The 19056-nt window shown below is 38.7% G+C and overlaps 1 protein-coding gene across 3 annotated transcripts in view; it reads left to right on the top strand.

Moving 5' to 3' along the window:
• Nucleotides 1–19056, top strand: part of LOC127415771 (neurexin-3b-like) — a 558207-nt gene that overhangs the window by 346373 nt on the left and 192778 nt on the right. For 2 of the 3 annotated variants that reach the window (XM_051654670.1, XM_051654669.1), the window contains exon 1: nucleotides 17337–18104. The exons of the other annotated variant lie outside the window; for it this stretch is intronic. In XM_051654670.1, coding sequence (XP_051510630.1) covers nucleotides 17870–18104 — 235 coding nt within the window. In that variant the 5' untranslated portion in view covers nucleotides 17337–17869. Of the gene's footprint in view, nucleotides 1–17336; nucleotides 18105–19056 lie in introns of those variants that run through there. 3 annotated transcript variants of the gene reach the window in all.

Below are 19056 nucleotides of genomic sequence, written 5' to 3'. Positions count from 1 at the left end.
CCCGCACTCTCTTAGTACAGTACGTAAAGATGCTATGATGAACTGCGAACCCTGTGGCTGTATCGAAGCCATCTCCCCCTCTCCTCTCATGATGGCTTTCTGGTCTCTGACCTTACACATCGCTCAACTGTTGATCAGAGCTCATGTCTGTTTAAAAGCTCTCCCTCCACGGCTATGTATTTATCACACTTCAGTGATGACACGTATGTGCTACATTTACACAGGCAAAATAAATGGGAACCCATTTGAGACCCCATTATGGCCCTTGTGGGGATGGTTATTTTCCAGAGTACCGTTCGTGATGTGATGGCTCTGAATAGAAACAGCTATGCATTCACTGGAGCTCTATAGTCTGTTGACAGTGGCACAATCGATTGAAATCTCTGCTCTTTTCTAGAATGATGTCTACAGCCGCTGGCTTTTCATTACATGAACAATAGGGGTGGGCTGCATGACCCGTGGTCTTTTTTCAGGGTATGAAAAATTTTAGATTACTGTAACAGTATCACAATATACTATACTATGAAATATGTATATTAAATTATAGCATTTGTTTATATATTAGGGCTGTCGATTTAACACGTTAATTAAGTGTGATTAATTATTTAAAAAAATAACTCGTTAAAAAAAAATTATGCATTTAATCATGCCCCCAATGAGTACGGATTTTCCTGCCATACCAGCAATTCAAGCTTGAAATACATCGCTTTTTACAAGCCTTGTCAATTGGTGGTAGTGCGCCTCAACAAACCTCACAAGCTGCGCAGCCAAAAAATGAGAACCACTTGCTTAGGAGGAAGCACAACAGGGGACAAAACACAACAGAATACAGGAATCTTGAGGCACGATTTTCAAAATTTCCACTGCTTATAATTTGACACAACATCCTAAAAATGTAGTGTTTATGAGGCTGAATACCAGTAAGACTCTCCAAATGGCACGTCCGCCTAAGGCACATATACATACTGTAGAGCGACAATTAAAAACAGAGCAGAAAGAGCACAAGAACTGGACACATTGAAGAACTCAGTGTAAAACATCTTGTTGTCAACTGTAGGCTTGTTCAATGAGATGAGAATAAAACAAACAATGTATTGAGTTCTTAAGCCACTTTTTGTGTTTTCTAATCAATGCTTTATTCATCTGACACAATAATGCAATTTATTTTAAACTGAATTTCAATCCACATTATATATTTACTGTTGGCCCTACATGTTATATTTATAAATATTTAGATTATGCACTATTTATATGAAATATCTTGATTTGGGTGCCTTTCTCAGCAAGTAATGATGTATGCGATTAATTGGATTAATCGGCATGTCATGTAAATTATTCGATTAAAAATGATAATCAATTGACCGCACTTTCTTGTTTTGATTACTGCGGGGGTTACCTCCCCCAATTCCCCTGGAATCTATGTCCCTGTATACAACGATGAGCCAAAAAATTATGACCACCTGCCTAATATGCTGTTTGTCTTCCGCGTGCCGCCAAAACAGCACTGACCTGCTGAGGCATGGACTCTACAAGACCCCTGAATGTGTCTTGTGGTATCTGGTTCTAAGACATTAGCAGCAGATCCTTCAAGTCCTGTAAGTTATGAGGTGGAGCCACCGTGGATCGAACTTGTTGGTCCAGCACATCACACAGATGCTCAACTGGATTGAGGTCTGGGGAATTTGGAGGCCAGGGCAACACCTTGAACTCTTCATCATGTTCCTCAAACCATTCCCGAACAATGTGTGCAGTGTGGCAGGGCGCATTATCCTGCTGAAAGAGGGCACTGCCATCAGGGAATACCATTGCCATGAAGGGGTGTACCTGGTCTGCAACGATGTTTAGGCAGGTGGCATGTTTCAAATTGACATCCACATGAATGGCCTGACCCAGGGTTTCCCAGCAAAACATTGCCCAGAGCATCACACTCCTTCCACTGGCTTGTCGTCTTCCCACAGTGCATCCTGGTGCCATCACTTCCCCTGGTAAACGGTGCACATGCACACAGCCTTCCACATGATGTAAAAGTAAACATAACTCCTCGGACCAGGCGATCTTCTTCCAGGGTGCAATGCACTGTGTGTTATGACACATTCCTCCCATAACATCATTAAAATTATCTATGGCTTGTGCTACAGTAGACCTTCTGTCGGTTCGGACCAGACAGGATAGACTTCGTTGTCCTCGCACATCGATGAGCCTTGAGCGCCTAACACCCTGTCATCGCTTTGTGGTTTGTCCCTCCTCGGACCACTGTCGGTAGGTACTCGCCACTGCTGACCGGGAACACCCCACAAGCCTTGCCATTTCAAAGATGCTCTGACCCAGTCATCTGGCCATAACAATTTGGCTCTTGTCAAATTCTCTCTATGATCTTTACTCCAGCCCATTTCTCCTGCATTCAACACATTGACTATGAGAACTGATTGTTCGCTTATCTAATCTACCCAGACCTTGACATGTGGCTTTGTTAGAGATGATCAACGTTATTCGCTTAACCTGTCAGTGGTCATAATGTTTTGGCTAATCATTGTATATACAGTTGTGGCCAAAAATATTGGCACCCTTGGTAAATATGAGCAAAGAAGGTTGTGGAAAAAAAAATCTGGATTGTTTATCCTTTTGATCTTTCATTCAAAAAATTCATAAAAATCAAACCTTTAATTGAAGTAGAACAATTGAAAGAGGGGAAATATCTCATTACTAAATAAATATTTTTCTCCAAAACATGTTGGTCACAATTATTGGCACCCCTAGAAATTCTTATGAGGAAAATATACACTAAAGAATATAGTTCTGATGTGCAGCAAAAGGTTATTGAGCTTCACAAAATGGGAAGTTTCCACCATCAGCGCAATAATTAACAAGTTCCAATCAACTGGAAATCTTAAGAATCAGCCTGGAAAAAGATGTGAATCTCCAAGGAACACAGCTGGAGAATTGCAGAAATAAGTTGGGTCTTGGGGTAAGAAAGTCTCAAAGAAAAAAAAAAGAAAAAATCAGACATCACCTACAAGTTGTTTGGGAGGGTTTCAAGAAAAAAAGCCTCTGCTCTCATCCAACAACAAACTCAAGTGTCTTCAGTTTGCCAGACACTACTGGAACTTCAAATGCGACCGGGTGCTATGGTCAGATGAAACAAAAAAAGAGCTTTTTGGCAGCAAACACCAGAGATGGGTTTGGCACACACAGAGATGAAGAAGTACCCAATGCCCATGGTTAAATGTGGTGCTGGATCTTTAATGTTGTGGGGCTGTTTTTCTGCCCGAGGTCCTGGACATCTTGTTCGGATACATGGCATCACGGACTCTATCAAATACCAACAGATAAAAAATCAAAACCCTGCTGCCTCTGCCAGGAAGCTTACAATGGGCCCTGCTTGGATCATCCAGCAGGACAATGATCCAAAACAAACATCAAAATCAACACAAAAATGGTTCACTGACCAGAAAATGGAACAAGGTTCTACCATGGCCATCCCAATCCCCTGACCTGAACCCCATAGAAACTTTGTGGGGTGAACTGAAGAGCAGAGTCCACCAACATGGACCTCTGAATTTGAAGGATCTGTAGAGATTCTGTATGGAGGAATGGTCTCAGATCCCTTGCCAGGTGTTCTCCAACCTCATTAGGTATCATAAGAAGACTCAGAGCTGTTATCTTGGCAAAGGGAGGCTGCAAAAAGTATTGAATAAAAGGGTGCCTATAATTATGGCCAATGCATTTTGGAGAAAAATATTTATTTAATAATGAGATATTTCCCCCGTTTCAATTGTTCTACTTCAATTAAAGGTTAGATTTTGGTAAATTTTATGAATGAAAGATCAAAAGGATAAACAATGCAGATTTTTTTTTTCACAGCCTTCTTTGCTCATATTTACCATGGGTGTCAATATATTTGGCCACAACTATATATTTAAAAGCCGTTTTTGCTTGTAAATTTGCAGAGGATGAGTTTCTGCTTAATGTCAGATTTTTAAAATTCAAGCCATCCACACTGAAGTCAACCATGAAATCAAAATCTATCTATCTGTGTGCTAGTGTATACCTTACAGTCAACAACTTTTTACATATATACACATGTATCGGCAATGCAGTTTGGGGTCGTGGATCGAGGGAATTGGTGATCAGTTCTGCACACACTTCACTCCTACCAGTCGATATTTTAAATGCATAAATTAATTTATTGAAACAGGAAAAGCTTCAACCAACAACACAAAGAAACAAATATTACAAAATAAAATAAAATATATATATATATATATATATATATATATATATATATATATTTCACATTTAAAAGATAATGAAACGTAATTAAATAAGTGGTCACTTATGGACTCAAACTCAATTTGTCGACCCCTTTTCCTGTGATGTAAGTATCAGTCTACAACAACAGGTGCAAAATTACCAATATAAATTATTCATGAACATAAATACAATTGTAAATATGAACATAAAAAAATCATTGATATTTAAAAAAAAAAAAATCATTACCTTTAGAAAGTTTATTAAAAATCCCATACATTTTAGTTTCATAAAATGTCTACAACATCTTGAACATCACGAGTTTATACTAATTTTTATCCGAAAAAAGTCTGTCTAGAATAAGTATGACAACCCCCATTATTTTATTTTTATTTATTTATTTTTTTTGTAAAAGGATGAGCCCCTTGAAATGTCCCACCAAGACTCAAAAACAATTATGCACTCGTCGAGCAAATTCATTGGGTCTTTAAGTTGTCCCTTATCTTGTTTAGGGTTGCAAGCATTTTTTGCCACATATACATTTTACTTCAGGCTCAAGAAATCAGTACATGAGAAATCGGTGGTTAAGAAAATGTACTGTAAATGTGTGTGCACACTAACAGGTGAGTGTGTATGTTTCTTCACGCCTTTCTGTGTCCACATCTGTCTTCTTTTTGAAAGGTGGGAATGGTAGCGTTCATCCATAAGTGATGTCTGTGATGCTTTTTAATCCTCCAAACACACATTCTTTTTTCAATTGCTTCTGTCAGTTTTGATTTTATGAATCATTCATATTTAATGCTGTTAGCCAGGCTGTGGTATCACTCAGTGGCTACCAGTGTTTCACACCCTCCATCGCAACCCATACAACATTAGATTAGTCTATTACAAACACATGATACTCCCACCTGCAAATCACTTCCAGTAAACACAAATGATTCTGTGGACGTCGCTGTCCATGGTGCTGAAAACAGAATTCTGTTCTATAGGCCCCATTACACTGATGGGGAAATTTACTAAGAAGTAATTGCACCCAGTAAAATGCCACAAACACACCCCCAAAATCTCTGCTGAGTGCCATTTGCACTGCACAATTATATAGACATTGTATGAACATTATATGAACAACCGATGAGTAAATTAAATAAAAGTCCCACAAACCTCATTTCAGAATTCACGTGGTAACTGTATCGGTACATATCAAGACAGACATGAATGAATGTTCTTGTTTAGTTAGTCACTAACTGTTAATTCAGTCTGATGGATTCAGTGAATAATTTGTAAAAACCAAGAACCAACCCAGTAACTCCATAAGGTTACTAATTACACTGATGTGCATTATGAACCATTAAAAGATGTTATTTATACAAACACTCACACACACGCATGCATGCATTCATGATATGGATTCCAGTAGAATAACTTTAATTATTTTATTATAGTGGCAGTTCAATCATATCAGCAAAATGTTCCCAAAATATTGCTATTATTCTCTTTTGCTCTATAATGCAGGTTTTATCAATGCCCCTTGGCTTTGTAGTCTCTCTCTCTCTCTCTCTCTCTCTCTCTCTCTCTCTCTCTCTCTCTCTGCAGATGTCATTTTTCCAGTTAAAGGGCTGTGTGTTTGCAAAGCTGAAATGCTGTGAGCTGCAGCATAAGGATTAGCCTTGTGGATGCAAAGTGTGCAACAATGATAAAACGATGTGTTTGCAAGGCTGCTGCAAATAGTTCACAGTGCCTTGAAGCCAACTTTAAAGATTTCTCTCCTTTGGTTTTCAGAGAGGAAGCAATAGTATTATTTTTGTACTTTACAGCCTTATAATGTTTTGGTTGTCATGTGACAGTGTGGCTAAACATTATTTTCTTGACGAGAAGATCAAGAGATGTTTTTTATTGCTGATTATGCTGTTGAAATTAGATACTAATGGAAAAACGCTTCATAAAATTAGCCAGTTGAAACTGTTAAACCTGTGTTTGCTTTGTAAATGAACTTTGTAAATATTCAAGTCAACACTCAATCGCATGCCTCTCTGCCAGCTATTTCAGATCACAGATTAGCATCCCAGGTGATTTTGGAATCATTTTAATGGTTGATTTGATGTTTGATTATTCGTCTCAAACACTATTCATCAGGTTCATTCAAATGAGTTTCATAAAGCCAGACTTGAGCATATACTGAAAACATATATTAGCCCAAATATGATTCTTTTTTTTTTAATTTTTTTTAACAAATTTTTTTTACATATTGGATATGTTTTAAAAAATAAAATAAAAAAAATCATCCAATCACCTTGTGAAATGTGGAGGAAAAAATAAACTGAAAATGACAAAAAATATTTCGTCTCAAAATAAATGTGATAACTTCAGGTATTCTCATTAGCTACTTAAATTTGCAACATTCTAAAAATGATTAAATATTAGATCAAATTACCTTAAAATAAAACTTTAGACATTGCACGCGGTGACATCATGGATCTTGTATTTTGCAGTGCATAGTGACAAACAGGTGTTTAGGAAAGTCCTGTGGTAGTTTTTGTCACTATTTAGTGTTTTGGGAGAAAAATAAAATCAAAAGTTCCTTTCACCTCAGGGGACCTTTAGTCCCATTGTACCCCATGACTTGCAAAAGAAGAATGCTCAATCTCAAGGTCGTGTCTAGAAGGGATCCCTCCCTCGTCAAGTTTTCGCGTATGCACATTCTCGCCACTCGTATTATGATAGAGAGTATTAAAAGCTTCAATAATATCAATAATATAACATTATTACTATTATTACGGAGTGACTATTTACACTAGTTGTACATACCTGCCACACAGTGCAGTTACTTGTGCTAAAATAGTCTAGTGGAAAAAAAATAAAAAATAAAGACAAACTGCATCTTTATGAGTCACCGCAATGGCTCAGTATGTAAAAACGATATGGATGTGTTTTTTCCATGTGGACAACCTGGGTTTAAATCTGCCTTTTGACCCAGTTTTCCCCATCCTGTTACCTGTCTCCACTCATAATATGTTTCTTTAATACTTTATAATAATAAATAAAATAAATATAAAGTTGATTTTCTCGCAGTGATTTCGTCACGATGAAGGTCAGAGAGTTGAGTGAAAGGTTTGATCCTTTGCCCATGCCTTTAGACAATTGCTAGAGTGTCAAGAGTACTTATAGTACTTTACTTGAAGAGAACTATACTGAAAGAAAGAGAACTTCAGTGTATATGCATAATATGTAGCGCAGTATGTCACAGAGCTGGGTTGAATCCATACATGAGCTATATTCAACTTATGGATCACATTGACATTTAAACCCATGTTAATGACATTTTAACGGAATCTGTACAATCAACATCTTTTATCAACAGGTGGTAAATTATGCATTTGTTTGTGCCCTTCTGCTTTGTCGAAAGTCTATTATCAATCATTAGTTTTGGTGACAGTTGGTTAACGCTGTTTAACAAGCACCTAATGTAACAGAGTGTCACATCTTCTTCATAGCTGGATAGATCTTCTTCATGAGACATTATGGTACAGCACTTCTTTCACAAGGATCTACACCTGAGTTACAAAAGTGAACAACACTCCTCAACAAATCAAGATCATTTAGAGTGTGTAAATTCAATTCGAGGGCTGAGACTTTTCAGTTTGGAGAATAATTGAATTGGCAGCCTGGTTAAGGCAGAGGGTTTGCTCCTTTGAGATTGATTTTATTCACACCAGTTTTTAAGAATTCCTCAGAGCCACAGAAAGAGAGAACCTCACTGCCACACAAAGGACACACTATTCTCAGAGTCAGCAATCATCCATTCAGGAAGAAGATTCCATTTGTGTTAGTTCTTAAAGATGCTGTAAGCGATTTTAGCGTTCTGAAGCTTTCACGTGACTGAGCTGTTGAATAAGCCATGCCCCCTCATTCCAAAACCCACCCTCCAAAGATAATTTTGAGACCAAATACGAGCAAAAGAGCAGCATTGTTTGTTCCTGTGGCTGCAAATTCAACATTGGCACAATAGCACCCTCAACTGACAAACATTATGAATCATAGCCTCAATGGTCCGCTTCAAATAAAACACTATGAGAACGAGCAAAATGATTGACAGGTGAAAAGCGTCAATGTCCGCAGTCCGAGAACACATTTTTGCTTGCTGTTTACAAAGTCTACAGATGTCACAGAGACCAGTGAGATATCTCAGGACACTTATTTAATTAATATCATTAAGGGAGTAGGAATATTTTTTGCATACTTGTCTATGACAAAATCGCTTACAGCACGTTTAAGAAAACACAATGAGCTGTCTGAAGGAAATGGGCCTTGTGTGCAAATGTGGTTACAATTGTTGTGAATAATAAAAAAAAAAAAAATTTTTTATAAGATATGTGATAGAGAGAACTGAAATGTGGGACAAAAAGGAGCAGTCTTGAGGTTGCTGGGAAAAGCAGTGAACAAAATATAATTGTAACGTATGCTGGAACTGGCAATGATGGCAATGACGAAGACGATGATGAGATGAAGAACCCAAGTGCAGTTTATTAAATAAACGTGAAATCCAAAACCCTAACTACAAGACATGGACATGGACATGGACATGGACATGGACATGGACATGGACATGGACATGGACATGGACATGGACATGGACTTTGCACATACCCTTTCACATTCAGTACTAGACAACTAGACAATGCAAACATGAGGGCTTAAATACAAGACATGGGAGAACATAAACCAATGAACAAACAGAACTGATAACAAGATAATTAAATAATAAACCAATGAAAACATGACACATGAACATGGAGGGAAAACAGAAATCACATGACAAGGGAAACAGGAACACATGACATGAAACAGGAACTAGAATTTCAAAATAAAAGACATGAATCAACAGAATACACATGACAATAATCTTGACTGAAGTATCTGAAGCTGAGGGGTGAATTCATTAAACAGTTGCTCCACATTGCGCGTGGTATTTTAGTGCAAATCCCTGCATCTTATTCACTGACTACCCGCAATCTAATTTAAGCAGGTGCAATTTGCGCTGAAATTGCACTGCATCTTGAGTATTTAAATTACAGAGTGTCTATTTACACTAAGTGCAAAAAGCCCATCTTGTTGGCAAAGGCTATTTACACAAACTCCGCCGACCATTGCTAAGATCAAACTCAAGGCAGCCATGACAGATTTCTAAGGGGTAAACTGCTGGTCAAATGTAAGCGGGCATATTTGAATTTTGTGCAATATGGCTGGGATGTTGAACTGGCTAATGGGTTAGACGTTTAGTGGGTTAAGAGAACTGAGAACGGAGTGATTACTTGCACTCCAATAGTCTTGTGCTTACGACAAACTACACCCTCATGTACTGCTGTACTGGCTCAGGGTATAATGGTGGTGTGAATATGCTTTGTCATGCTGATGATCTCTGTTGTTAAGGAAAACTTGTTTAAAAAATGTGTCGAAACTTTGGCCCATCCATTTTTATTGAGGCCCACCCAAAAGTAATTTCCTGGCTACGCCCTTGGTCTCCACTCTTAATATTTCCTATAATACTACTTATAATAAATAAAAGTGATTACTCGCAGTGATTTGGTCACAGTGAAGGTCGGGGGGTTTAGAGAATGGTTTCATCCTGATAAAATTAACAATGGTTTTACTGTGGTAATATAGTAGTAACCGTGTTTTTTGGTGGAAACCATAGATTTGATGCAGTTAACCATGGTATTACTGCAGTAATATGGTGTTTGTATAGTAATATGGTGTCCATGTTTTTTTTTATTTTGTGGTTACTATGATTTTACTTCAGTGCTATTTATTATGGTGAAACTATGGTTACTCTAGTAAAACCATGGTTAATTTTTGTGAAGGAATGTTAGGTTTAGGGGTAGGGGTTGGTGTCTGTGGTCTTCTAAATAAACACAATAAAATGTTGCAGTGATGCCCATATACTGTATGTTAGTGTTATAAACAGGGGTGTACTGTAATAGGATCTGCCACTGTTTGCACTAGGGTGCAAATAGCATCTAACGCTATTTGCACTTTTTTTGTGTGTGTGTTTTTTTTACACTGTGTAAATGCCATCTATCGCTATATGCACTGATCACAACTGGCCTCTGCCTTTAAATTAAGCCATTGTCATTCCTTTCTGCACAAACATGCCTCCTTTCTTCAGTATGTAAATTAGGCTTATTATAGATTGGATTTATTTATAAAATTGCCTGGTGCAATTTACTATTACTGGCAGATGAATGCAGGCGGTATAATGTATTTATTTTATTTTTTTAAAGAGATGTTTGTGAACATTTTCTATCGATCATGTTAGCAGCAATTCATCAAATATTGATCAAATGATCGAGAAGAGAATTATATCCTGGCATATACACAGATGCGTGGTGTAGTCAGCGCACTTTCGGCATGTTAAAGAGATGATTCAGTTGTTTGGATCACAGTAATGCGGTGATGCTCTTCAGTCCCCGCAGAGTGAGTAAAATCACAGTGGTCTGCTGCATCCTCTAGAGCGCTAAAAACTGGCCTGCAAGATCGGAATTACGTGTGCAAATTGCGTTCAGCACTGATTTTCAGAATCAGAATCAGCTTTATTGCCAAGTATGCTTACACATACAAGGAATTTGTCTTGGTGACAGGAGCTTCAAGTGCACAATACAAAACAGCAACAAGACATACATAATAATAAAAAATTATTAAAAATAATAAAAAAAATTATAATAATAATAAATAAAATTGAATAGAAAATAAAGTATATACAGTATAGTATACACAATAAGACAATATATATATATATATATATATATATATATATATATATATATACATACCCATACATACATACACACATACATACATACACACATACACATACATAGTGCAAATCTAAATACAAATCTGTTATATACAGTGCAAGGGAATGTAATGGCAGAAGAGGTTGGATGTGTTGGATAAATATAAAAAGACTAGACTGTGAATTGCACATACTTATTGCTCAATGGGGCAGTTTTAACTGTTCATGACATGGATAGTTTGAGGGGAAAAAACTGTTCTTGTGCCTGACGGTTCTGGTGCTCAGTGCTCTGTAGCGCCGGCCAGAAGGCAACAGTTCAAAAAGGTAGATAAACATCTTCTTTAACGTTGTTACATCTGTACACCAACTTTCATTGATGTAAAAGCATGTTCCACCGCCTCTCGTTTTCCCCGTTAAATCCGCTATGCGATCCGCTCTGAAAGCCCGGCAGATGTAATGCGCTGTCCGGAATGGCTTCACTCAGCCAGGTTTCTGTGAAGCACAAAGGCAGCAGAGGTTGAAAAGTCCTTGTTTGTGCGGGTGAGGAGATGTAGTTCATCCGTTTTGTTAGGAAGAGAGCGGAGATTCGCTAGATGAATGCTTGGCAGCGTTGTTTGAAAGCCGCGTGACCAGCACGCCTGCTCGTCTCCCTCGCCTGCGTCTCTTGAACAGCAAAGCTGCACCTCCAACTAAAATGTCCAGCAAAGCGTCTGAATATTCAAAAACTGGGAAAAGATTGTCTGGTATATGCTGCCAAATGTTCGTCCAGCAGTTCATCCCTGGTAAAACTGATTGGAAAAAGATTACTAAACACAGGACAAACAAACAAAAACAACAACAAAATAGAAGAGCTACACACCGAGGCGGCCACCCGCGGCACCATCATGATGCAATAAGATTTTGTGGGTGCATTTGCGTTGTGCCTGACCTGCATAATTTCTTGAGTGAATCGGGTGCTAAAACAGAGTGTGCAAAAATGTACTGCTTTTACTGGCCGAAATGTATTCTAGATTAATTAATTCCACCCTGAAATTTGTTAACTTGAATTCTAGACATATGACATTTAACAGAAGTAAAGATTTTTTTGGCGTATTTTGATTTATTTTGTATATTTTTAAGCAACATTTATTTCTTTATAATTTTATTATTTTACATTTGACAGGTGGAATTAACTGTAAGAAAATAAAACTCCAAAAACAAATATCTCAGAATATCTCTTAGATATTCAGATCTTCAGCAAAGAAGGCCAAAGGTCAAGCAAAGCTGGATTATTTACTTAATAATTTTGCATATTGAGAAATTAACATTGGCCAGGATTAATGCTGCAAAAATTTTGTGCATTGCAGATCATGTTAATTATTTACTTGTTACTTACTTATAGAGATTGTACAGTGATACGAGAAATGTAAATGCAGCGTAGTTCTAGTGGGAAGACTAGCAGCTGTACATCATCACACCATTTGCTAGGTAACTCCTAGCCAATCACATGTAAGCCATTGCCTTATAAGTCTTCTCACAATCTATCACATTGCGTTTCAGTGTGCTAACACGGCAACCTCCTCCACCCCACCACCACTGTTGAGTCCCGTCCTGCACGGGGGTAGGCTCCTCGCCCCTGCCTCCTATCTCCGGCAGGATATGTCGGTTCCGAGTACAACTTCTTCGGACTGCCAGACGAGGCTTACGCAAAAGAGAGACATTACATTTCTGTTTTATATTCATCAAATAAATGTCATCTTAAATTTCACTCAAGTCTGCGAGTCTTCCTGATAGAAGTAGCAAAGATGACTCACAATACCCGGATGAGCAGTCTGATACATATTAATCCCCGGATATGCGGTTGTTACAAAGAGATATCAGAATGCTAGATGGCGCCATTGAACAATCAGAATTGAATATAATTGTGCATCATGTAATAACTAAAGTTATCGTATGCAAACTTAATGTACAGTGCTACCACATTTTCTGGCAGCATAAAGTCTGCAATGTCAAGTGAAAAGAAAAATAACACTATCTGAAACACAGTCTATTTCTGAAAACACTATCTTCAGCATGTAAAACACTTTAGCTTCCATGTTGCAGCAATGTATGGATGCATACAATGCTTTCACTACAATGTTAATTTGTCTCTTGCTACACGAATTTGTTTAAATATATTTTCCATTGTTTATTCCACTAAATAAACCCCAGCTGGATTAGCCATGTCTCAGACAGATGCAATATTCAGGAAGAAGTTTATCCACAGCTGAATAGGCTGCCAACTGATTTTTACACCATGCCGTCAATAAAAAATCATAAAAATATCAAGAATATCATAAACAAATCATGAGGAGAGAAGAGAAGAGCTGAGAAGAGAAGAGGAGAGGAGAGGAGAGGAGAGGAGAGGAGAGAGGTCTGGAGAGGGTCAGTCGGGTTTAAGTGAAACATGTTTTCTCCAGCAGCACCTCGGTCTCGAAGTCTTGAGTTACAGTGGTGAGGGTCTGTCGGGTTTAAATGAAACATGTTTTCTCCAGCAGCCCCTCAGTCTCATTAAGGCAGACCACATCCTTCCCTCCTGTGAACAAAATGAATTTCTCATTACCATACTGTTGAAAGTAAATTATGAAGAAGGTTTGGGAGCGCAAAGACCATTTAAATGGTTGAGCAGGGAGTAATCATGTGCTTTGGATGGTTTTAATAAATTAGTGTATATCCTTCAATGTTTGCTGTGTTTTATGGGATCTGGTCTCAAATGCCTTTTATTAATAGAGTTTGACAGGCCTAAGGCTACGTCCACACAATGGTTAATCCGGGGATTAAGACGTATCAGACTGCTCATCCGGGAATTGCGAGTCATCTTTGCTATCATCATTTTCATCTGAAACTGCATCTTTTTTTCTTTGTTTTAGCCTTCCGTCCACACTGAAATGTTGTTTTATGACAGCGAAAACAGAGCTTTTCAAAAACACTCTCCCAAGTGTATAAATTTGAAAACATTGTCTTTGCGTAGTAATGTGGACTGGGAAAATGGAGATATCTGAAAACAATGACGTATTTGTTGTCATGTGATGCAGTCATGTGATCCATTCAACCCAAAACAATCAAGATGGCGGCCTATGTTGTAGCGGCATTGTTGTGTCTGATATCTACTTTGATAGTGTTTTAAATGTTACTTTGTACAACCTTAACATTGCATTCCTTCAAAGGTGACGGGAAGTTTACTCGAAATTAGTGTCCAGCAGCGGAACACCAGTGCGTTTTAGACCATACATGGAATGGCAATTTTTCGCATGCACAGTAAAGGGATTTAAATGTGCATTATGTAATATATTTACTGTATTAAAGCATAACATTATCATAATATGCTATCAGAGATTTAGGAAACATGCTAAGTTATAAAACTGATTTCTCCAAAAACAATGCTACAGCCAGTATATTCTACTTTGAAATGTCCATTCCGGATTTCTGTTTGCGTTTTGGCCTGTGTGATCCCACCCACTGCCCATTTCCCAATAGTATTTCGACACCCCGGGTTTGCCAGATTTGAAACAAGTTAGCGGGCAAACACAGCACGCTGCAGCCATGGAAGCCAGCAATATATCTAACTAACATTGACATTTATAAAAAATTGACATGAGTTGGTTTATAAATTGCAAACAATAAAAACATTGCAAAAGTACACATTAGCTGATCAAGTTACAGTGTAAGGCTCATCGCTTGCCATTGTCAGTTTGCTTGTTCCTGTTGCGTGTCCTCAACCTGGCAACCCGTGTGAGCTTCGAGTCTGGGGAAGAGGGGGCTGGGGAGACAACTTTCTCCAATATTTTGAATTTGGACTGCAGTACCCATTTTAAAAACTTGATGTCAATGTTAGATATTGCTCCTTTAAGCGTTTTCATACGTTTCAGTATGGACGAGCAACATTTTGAAAACGTCAAATTCAGAAAATACAAATTTCATATTTACAGAAAATTAATGTGGACTTAGCTTAAGACATCCATTCAAATGAATGTCTAGTGATAACTGAGTATAGATTAAAAGTGATTAAGTGATTAAAAGGGATAGTTCACCCCAAAAAATGAAAAATCTGTCATTATTTACTCACCCTCATGTGTTCCAAATCCATATGACTTTCTTCTCAACACAAAAGGAGATGTTGGATGGAATGTTAGTCTCAGTTACTGTTTACTTTCATTGGATCATTTGTCTGTGCCATGAAAGTGAATGACTGAGTCTAACAATCTCCCAAACATCTTCTTTTCTCTTTTTCAGAAGAAAGAAAGTCATACAGGTTTGTAACATGAGGGTGAGTAAATGTGGCATAAACTATTCCTCAAGGTTTTTCTGAGAAACCAGATATATCAGTTTACAAACCACCAAGAATGTAAATGTTGTTGTTGTTGTTTTTAGCAGTGGCTGAAATTTTGGAGCAAAAAAGGGAGATAACTTTGATTCCTAGATGCACATGTTTTTACGTGTTGTCTTTAGTAGTTGTGCCATGAAGATCTGAGAGTTGACTTGTAGGTTTTCTGTTTTTGAGGAATGGGTCACTGTGACCTCATGCGGATTCTCTGGGCTGCATTCATTTCCTCTCCAGTTGTTTTGCTCATGTTACATGAGCACAATGAGTAAACAAGCCTAATCTCCACCACGCATACAGATAAGAGGCTCAAATCTCTTGTGATAAGCAACTAAAAAAGGATGTTTGTCAATGATGAGACCGATGTGACAGATTGAAATATGAGTTAGATGTGTTTTCGTTTTAGGCAGTTTTACAAGATTAGTCTCACTTGCAAATCTTCTTCTATGAAAAAGCATATTTTTGAGTGTGATGCTTTAATCGAGGAGATATTGTTGTTTTTCTATGTTCGTTTCACACTGAAAGGTGCACTCTTAGGAAGTCACATGAATTAATGGTGCTGAAGTAATCACTGTTCAAACAATCGTAATCAACGGAAATGTTTATGTGTCCTTGTTGTTGCTGGAAAAATGAACTGTTTTTACACTATAAACAGGGATGGCTAACCCTAACCCAAATGCAACAGCATAAAGGAAAGATGTATTGTGCAAAGTTTGCTCTTTCAAAGCTCAGGAGACTTGATGGAGGTCTAAGTTACGCTTCATTTGAGTATCAACTTTGAAATTGCACTATTTTAATTTCAACTGTTAGCAGTGTGGGAGACCCGGGTTTGGATACAGCATTTAACTTATATTTTTACTCCACTGATGGTTAGGTTTAGGTTTGGGGTCTGGGTTGTTTATAAAATATGAATTCCTCTTCACTGTATTACAGCACGTACAACTGAAAACAACTCACTTTTGGCACCCCTCGATGGACATTATTACACCCAGGAAATGGAGCTCACACGTGCCCATTCGACCCCACCCCCAAAATAAATTATAAGAAATCTTTGAGTACATATTGAAATCTTTGAACTTTGATTGCATAATTTGGTATCTCAGCTAATTTGAGCACAGTTTGAGATGTTGATCTCTACTGATACATGTGAGACAGGAGAAAAATCTGAGAAGCGGTAGACTTAAGCAAATTAATATTGTTTATGTGTAGAAGAAACAATTTCAACATTAAAGAGATCTATCATTTGTCATTTTTCTTTCCTATGGGTCCTCATTGTTGTCTAGTAGAAACACATGATACATTAAAGAGACCTTTGACAATTTTCTCCAAAGGGATAACTAAAAAGTTTTTTAGGCGTGCTTTTTGATGGCTGCCTTTCTTTGAAACTCAGTGCCTGCTGAAACCGCAACATTTGTTTGTGTCTGCCAAAGAAATATGTATAGTTTGCATAAGCTGGAGATAGTGAAACATTATATGTATTATGAATCTCTCTTTCTGTGTCACTGTGGGTTTTCAGCTCCAACTGAAACATGCAGCAGATCTCTCAGCTCAGATGACATCCTTATCACCAACTCGCTGCGAGAAATCTGATTCCGTCTCTGCCTGAAAGGCATCTCTCGCTTCTCTTTCACTCTATTCCTCACTCTCACATTCTTTTCGCTCACTGTCGTTCACACACTCTTGTTCTCTCCTTCTCGTGACTCAAAGGCATCTCACTCCTCTGCAGAGGCAGCCAGCCCTCCTGATTTGCTTGGTGCTGTGGAGCGATTTGCATAGGGGCTGGCCTACATCTGAGCAACTCCCGCCTCTTCTTCCACATCCATCCCATCGTCTCTGCTTACTTTCACCTGAGTTGAGCCTCCCCCATCCATCCCCCCGTTGCTCCTTTTCTCTCTCCTCTTCTGCCAGCTTCTCTCTCCATCCTCTCCGCTGGAGAGTCTCTGTTCTGTCTCTGTCTCTCTTTCTCACTCAGTGACTGGAAGGGGGCTTGGCACTCGGATCTCTGTCAGGACTTTTGGTTCATTAGCTATGTGTGTGTGAGCGAATGCAATGGTAGAGAGAGTCAGTGAGCTCCTCTCTGCCTCAGTTTAGCAGAAGAGGGTCAGCACCAACTGGAGTGTGTGGTCGCTTGACGGATGCTCCAAAGCAGTGGCGCAGGTTGCTGGTCACTACTCATTGACTCCCTGTCTTGTTCTCCCTCCTCTAGAGGTGAGTTGGATCAACCGGGGATACACAGCGCACTGATTCTGCCTCTGATAAATAACATCTCCCGGAACTGAGGAATAACTAAATTTGCAAAGTCTCTCAGGACCCTGGTTTCTTCGCCAAACGGAAAGAATAAGACTTCAAATCTCCCCAGGATTTTGCTTCAGTTTTTCGTCAAAGAGGGTGCTTGCATTCCCTGCCATGGGATCTTAACAGGCATCAATTCTTAGTTTACCTGTCTGTATTTGAAAACCGTCTACTCCTTTGGTGAGGAGGGGGCGACCACCATGCGCCCCCACTCTAAGACCCAATACTCCCTGTGGCTCGCCCGCATGCTGCCCCTGGCCGCGGGGTGTGTGTTTGGCACCGCATGGGGCTCGAACACCGATAACACCCTCGTCCTTTCTTCCTCCACATTCTCTCATTCTGAGACCCAGCATCACCATCAACCGGCAGGAGCCAGACATCACCCACCACCTGTCGCCATCTACCGCTCCCCTGCCCCCCTGCGAGGTGGCCATGGTGAGTTTTTCTCTCTGTCTGTCTGCCTGGAGATATAGCTGTTTCAGACAGTTGATGGAAGTCTTGGAAACTGAGTACTGAGAAAATCAGGGCTTTCAATCATTTCTTTAATTTTCTCTAGGTGCCAGTCACCATTAGAAACAATTGCAGATTAATTTCAGAGCATGCATAATTGGGGGATTTTATTGCACAGAGGATGCTCTTTTAAAACTCAGCAGACTTATTGGTGATCATAGTTACAATATGTTTCATTGAAGCATCAACTTTATCTCAGATGTTTCTCCTAAAATTTGACTAAAAAGTTGTTGACATGCAATAATTGTACAAAGCTATAAAATTAACATGGAAAGCATAGGCCAGATAATTTGGTTTCAGAAGAATCTGATGAGAAATCTTGGAGGCTTTGGCATCTTGGCAGATCTGAACGCAATCACAGATTATTGGGGTCTTTTTTCAAGGGGTAAAAAATGCTGGAAACTTCAGCAAAAGTCTTTGTTTGCTCTTCATTTATTTTCATTGCTGTCTAAGAGAAACTATTGAGATATTAAAGAGATTTACTATTGTAATTTGTCTTTCCAATGGGGTGGTGACATCACTTTGTTAAGTATTTTGTTGGTGTGAGCACATTTCTGTTATTTAGATATGACTTTAAGGTGAGCATTGTGGATTTTATGTTTATATATCGTGAGTGAGGGCGCATGTGTTTGTGTGCATGTGTGTCCAGGCGTTTATGTTTGTGCACATATTTGTATTTGAAGTGCAAAAGGCGATTGAGCCTGACTCCATTTATGCAGTTCAGAGAGTTTTTGTCCACCCCTTTTGTCAGTGCTACAGCAGATGGGGGTGACAGGAGGAGAGAGAGAGTGTGTGCATCACTAATCTGATCCTGTCAGGTCGTCACCACTCACACACTCACACAATCCAGACCTAATGAGATTCTACCCCTCTGTCC

The sequence above is a fragment of the Myxocyprinus asiaticus genome, chromosome 25 (assembly GCF_019703515.2).
Source record: "Myxocyprinus asiaticus isolate MX2 ecotype Aquarium Trade chromosome 25, UBuf_Myxa_2, whole genome shotgun sequence".
NCBI lineage: Eukaryota > Metazoa > Chordata > Actinopteri > Cypriniformes > Catostomidae > Myxocyprinus > Myxocyprinus asiaticus.
The sequence above is the reverse complement of the archived record's forward strand: the minus strand, read 5'-3'. Positions and strand labels throughout refer to the sequence as shown.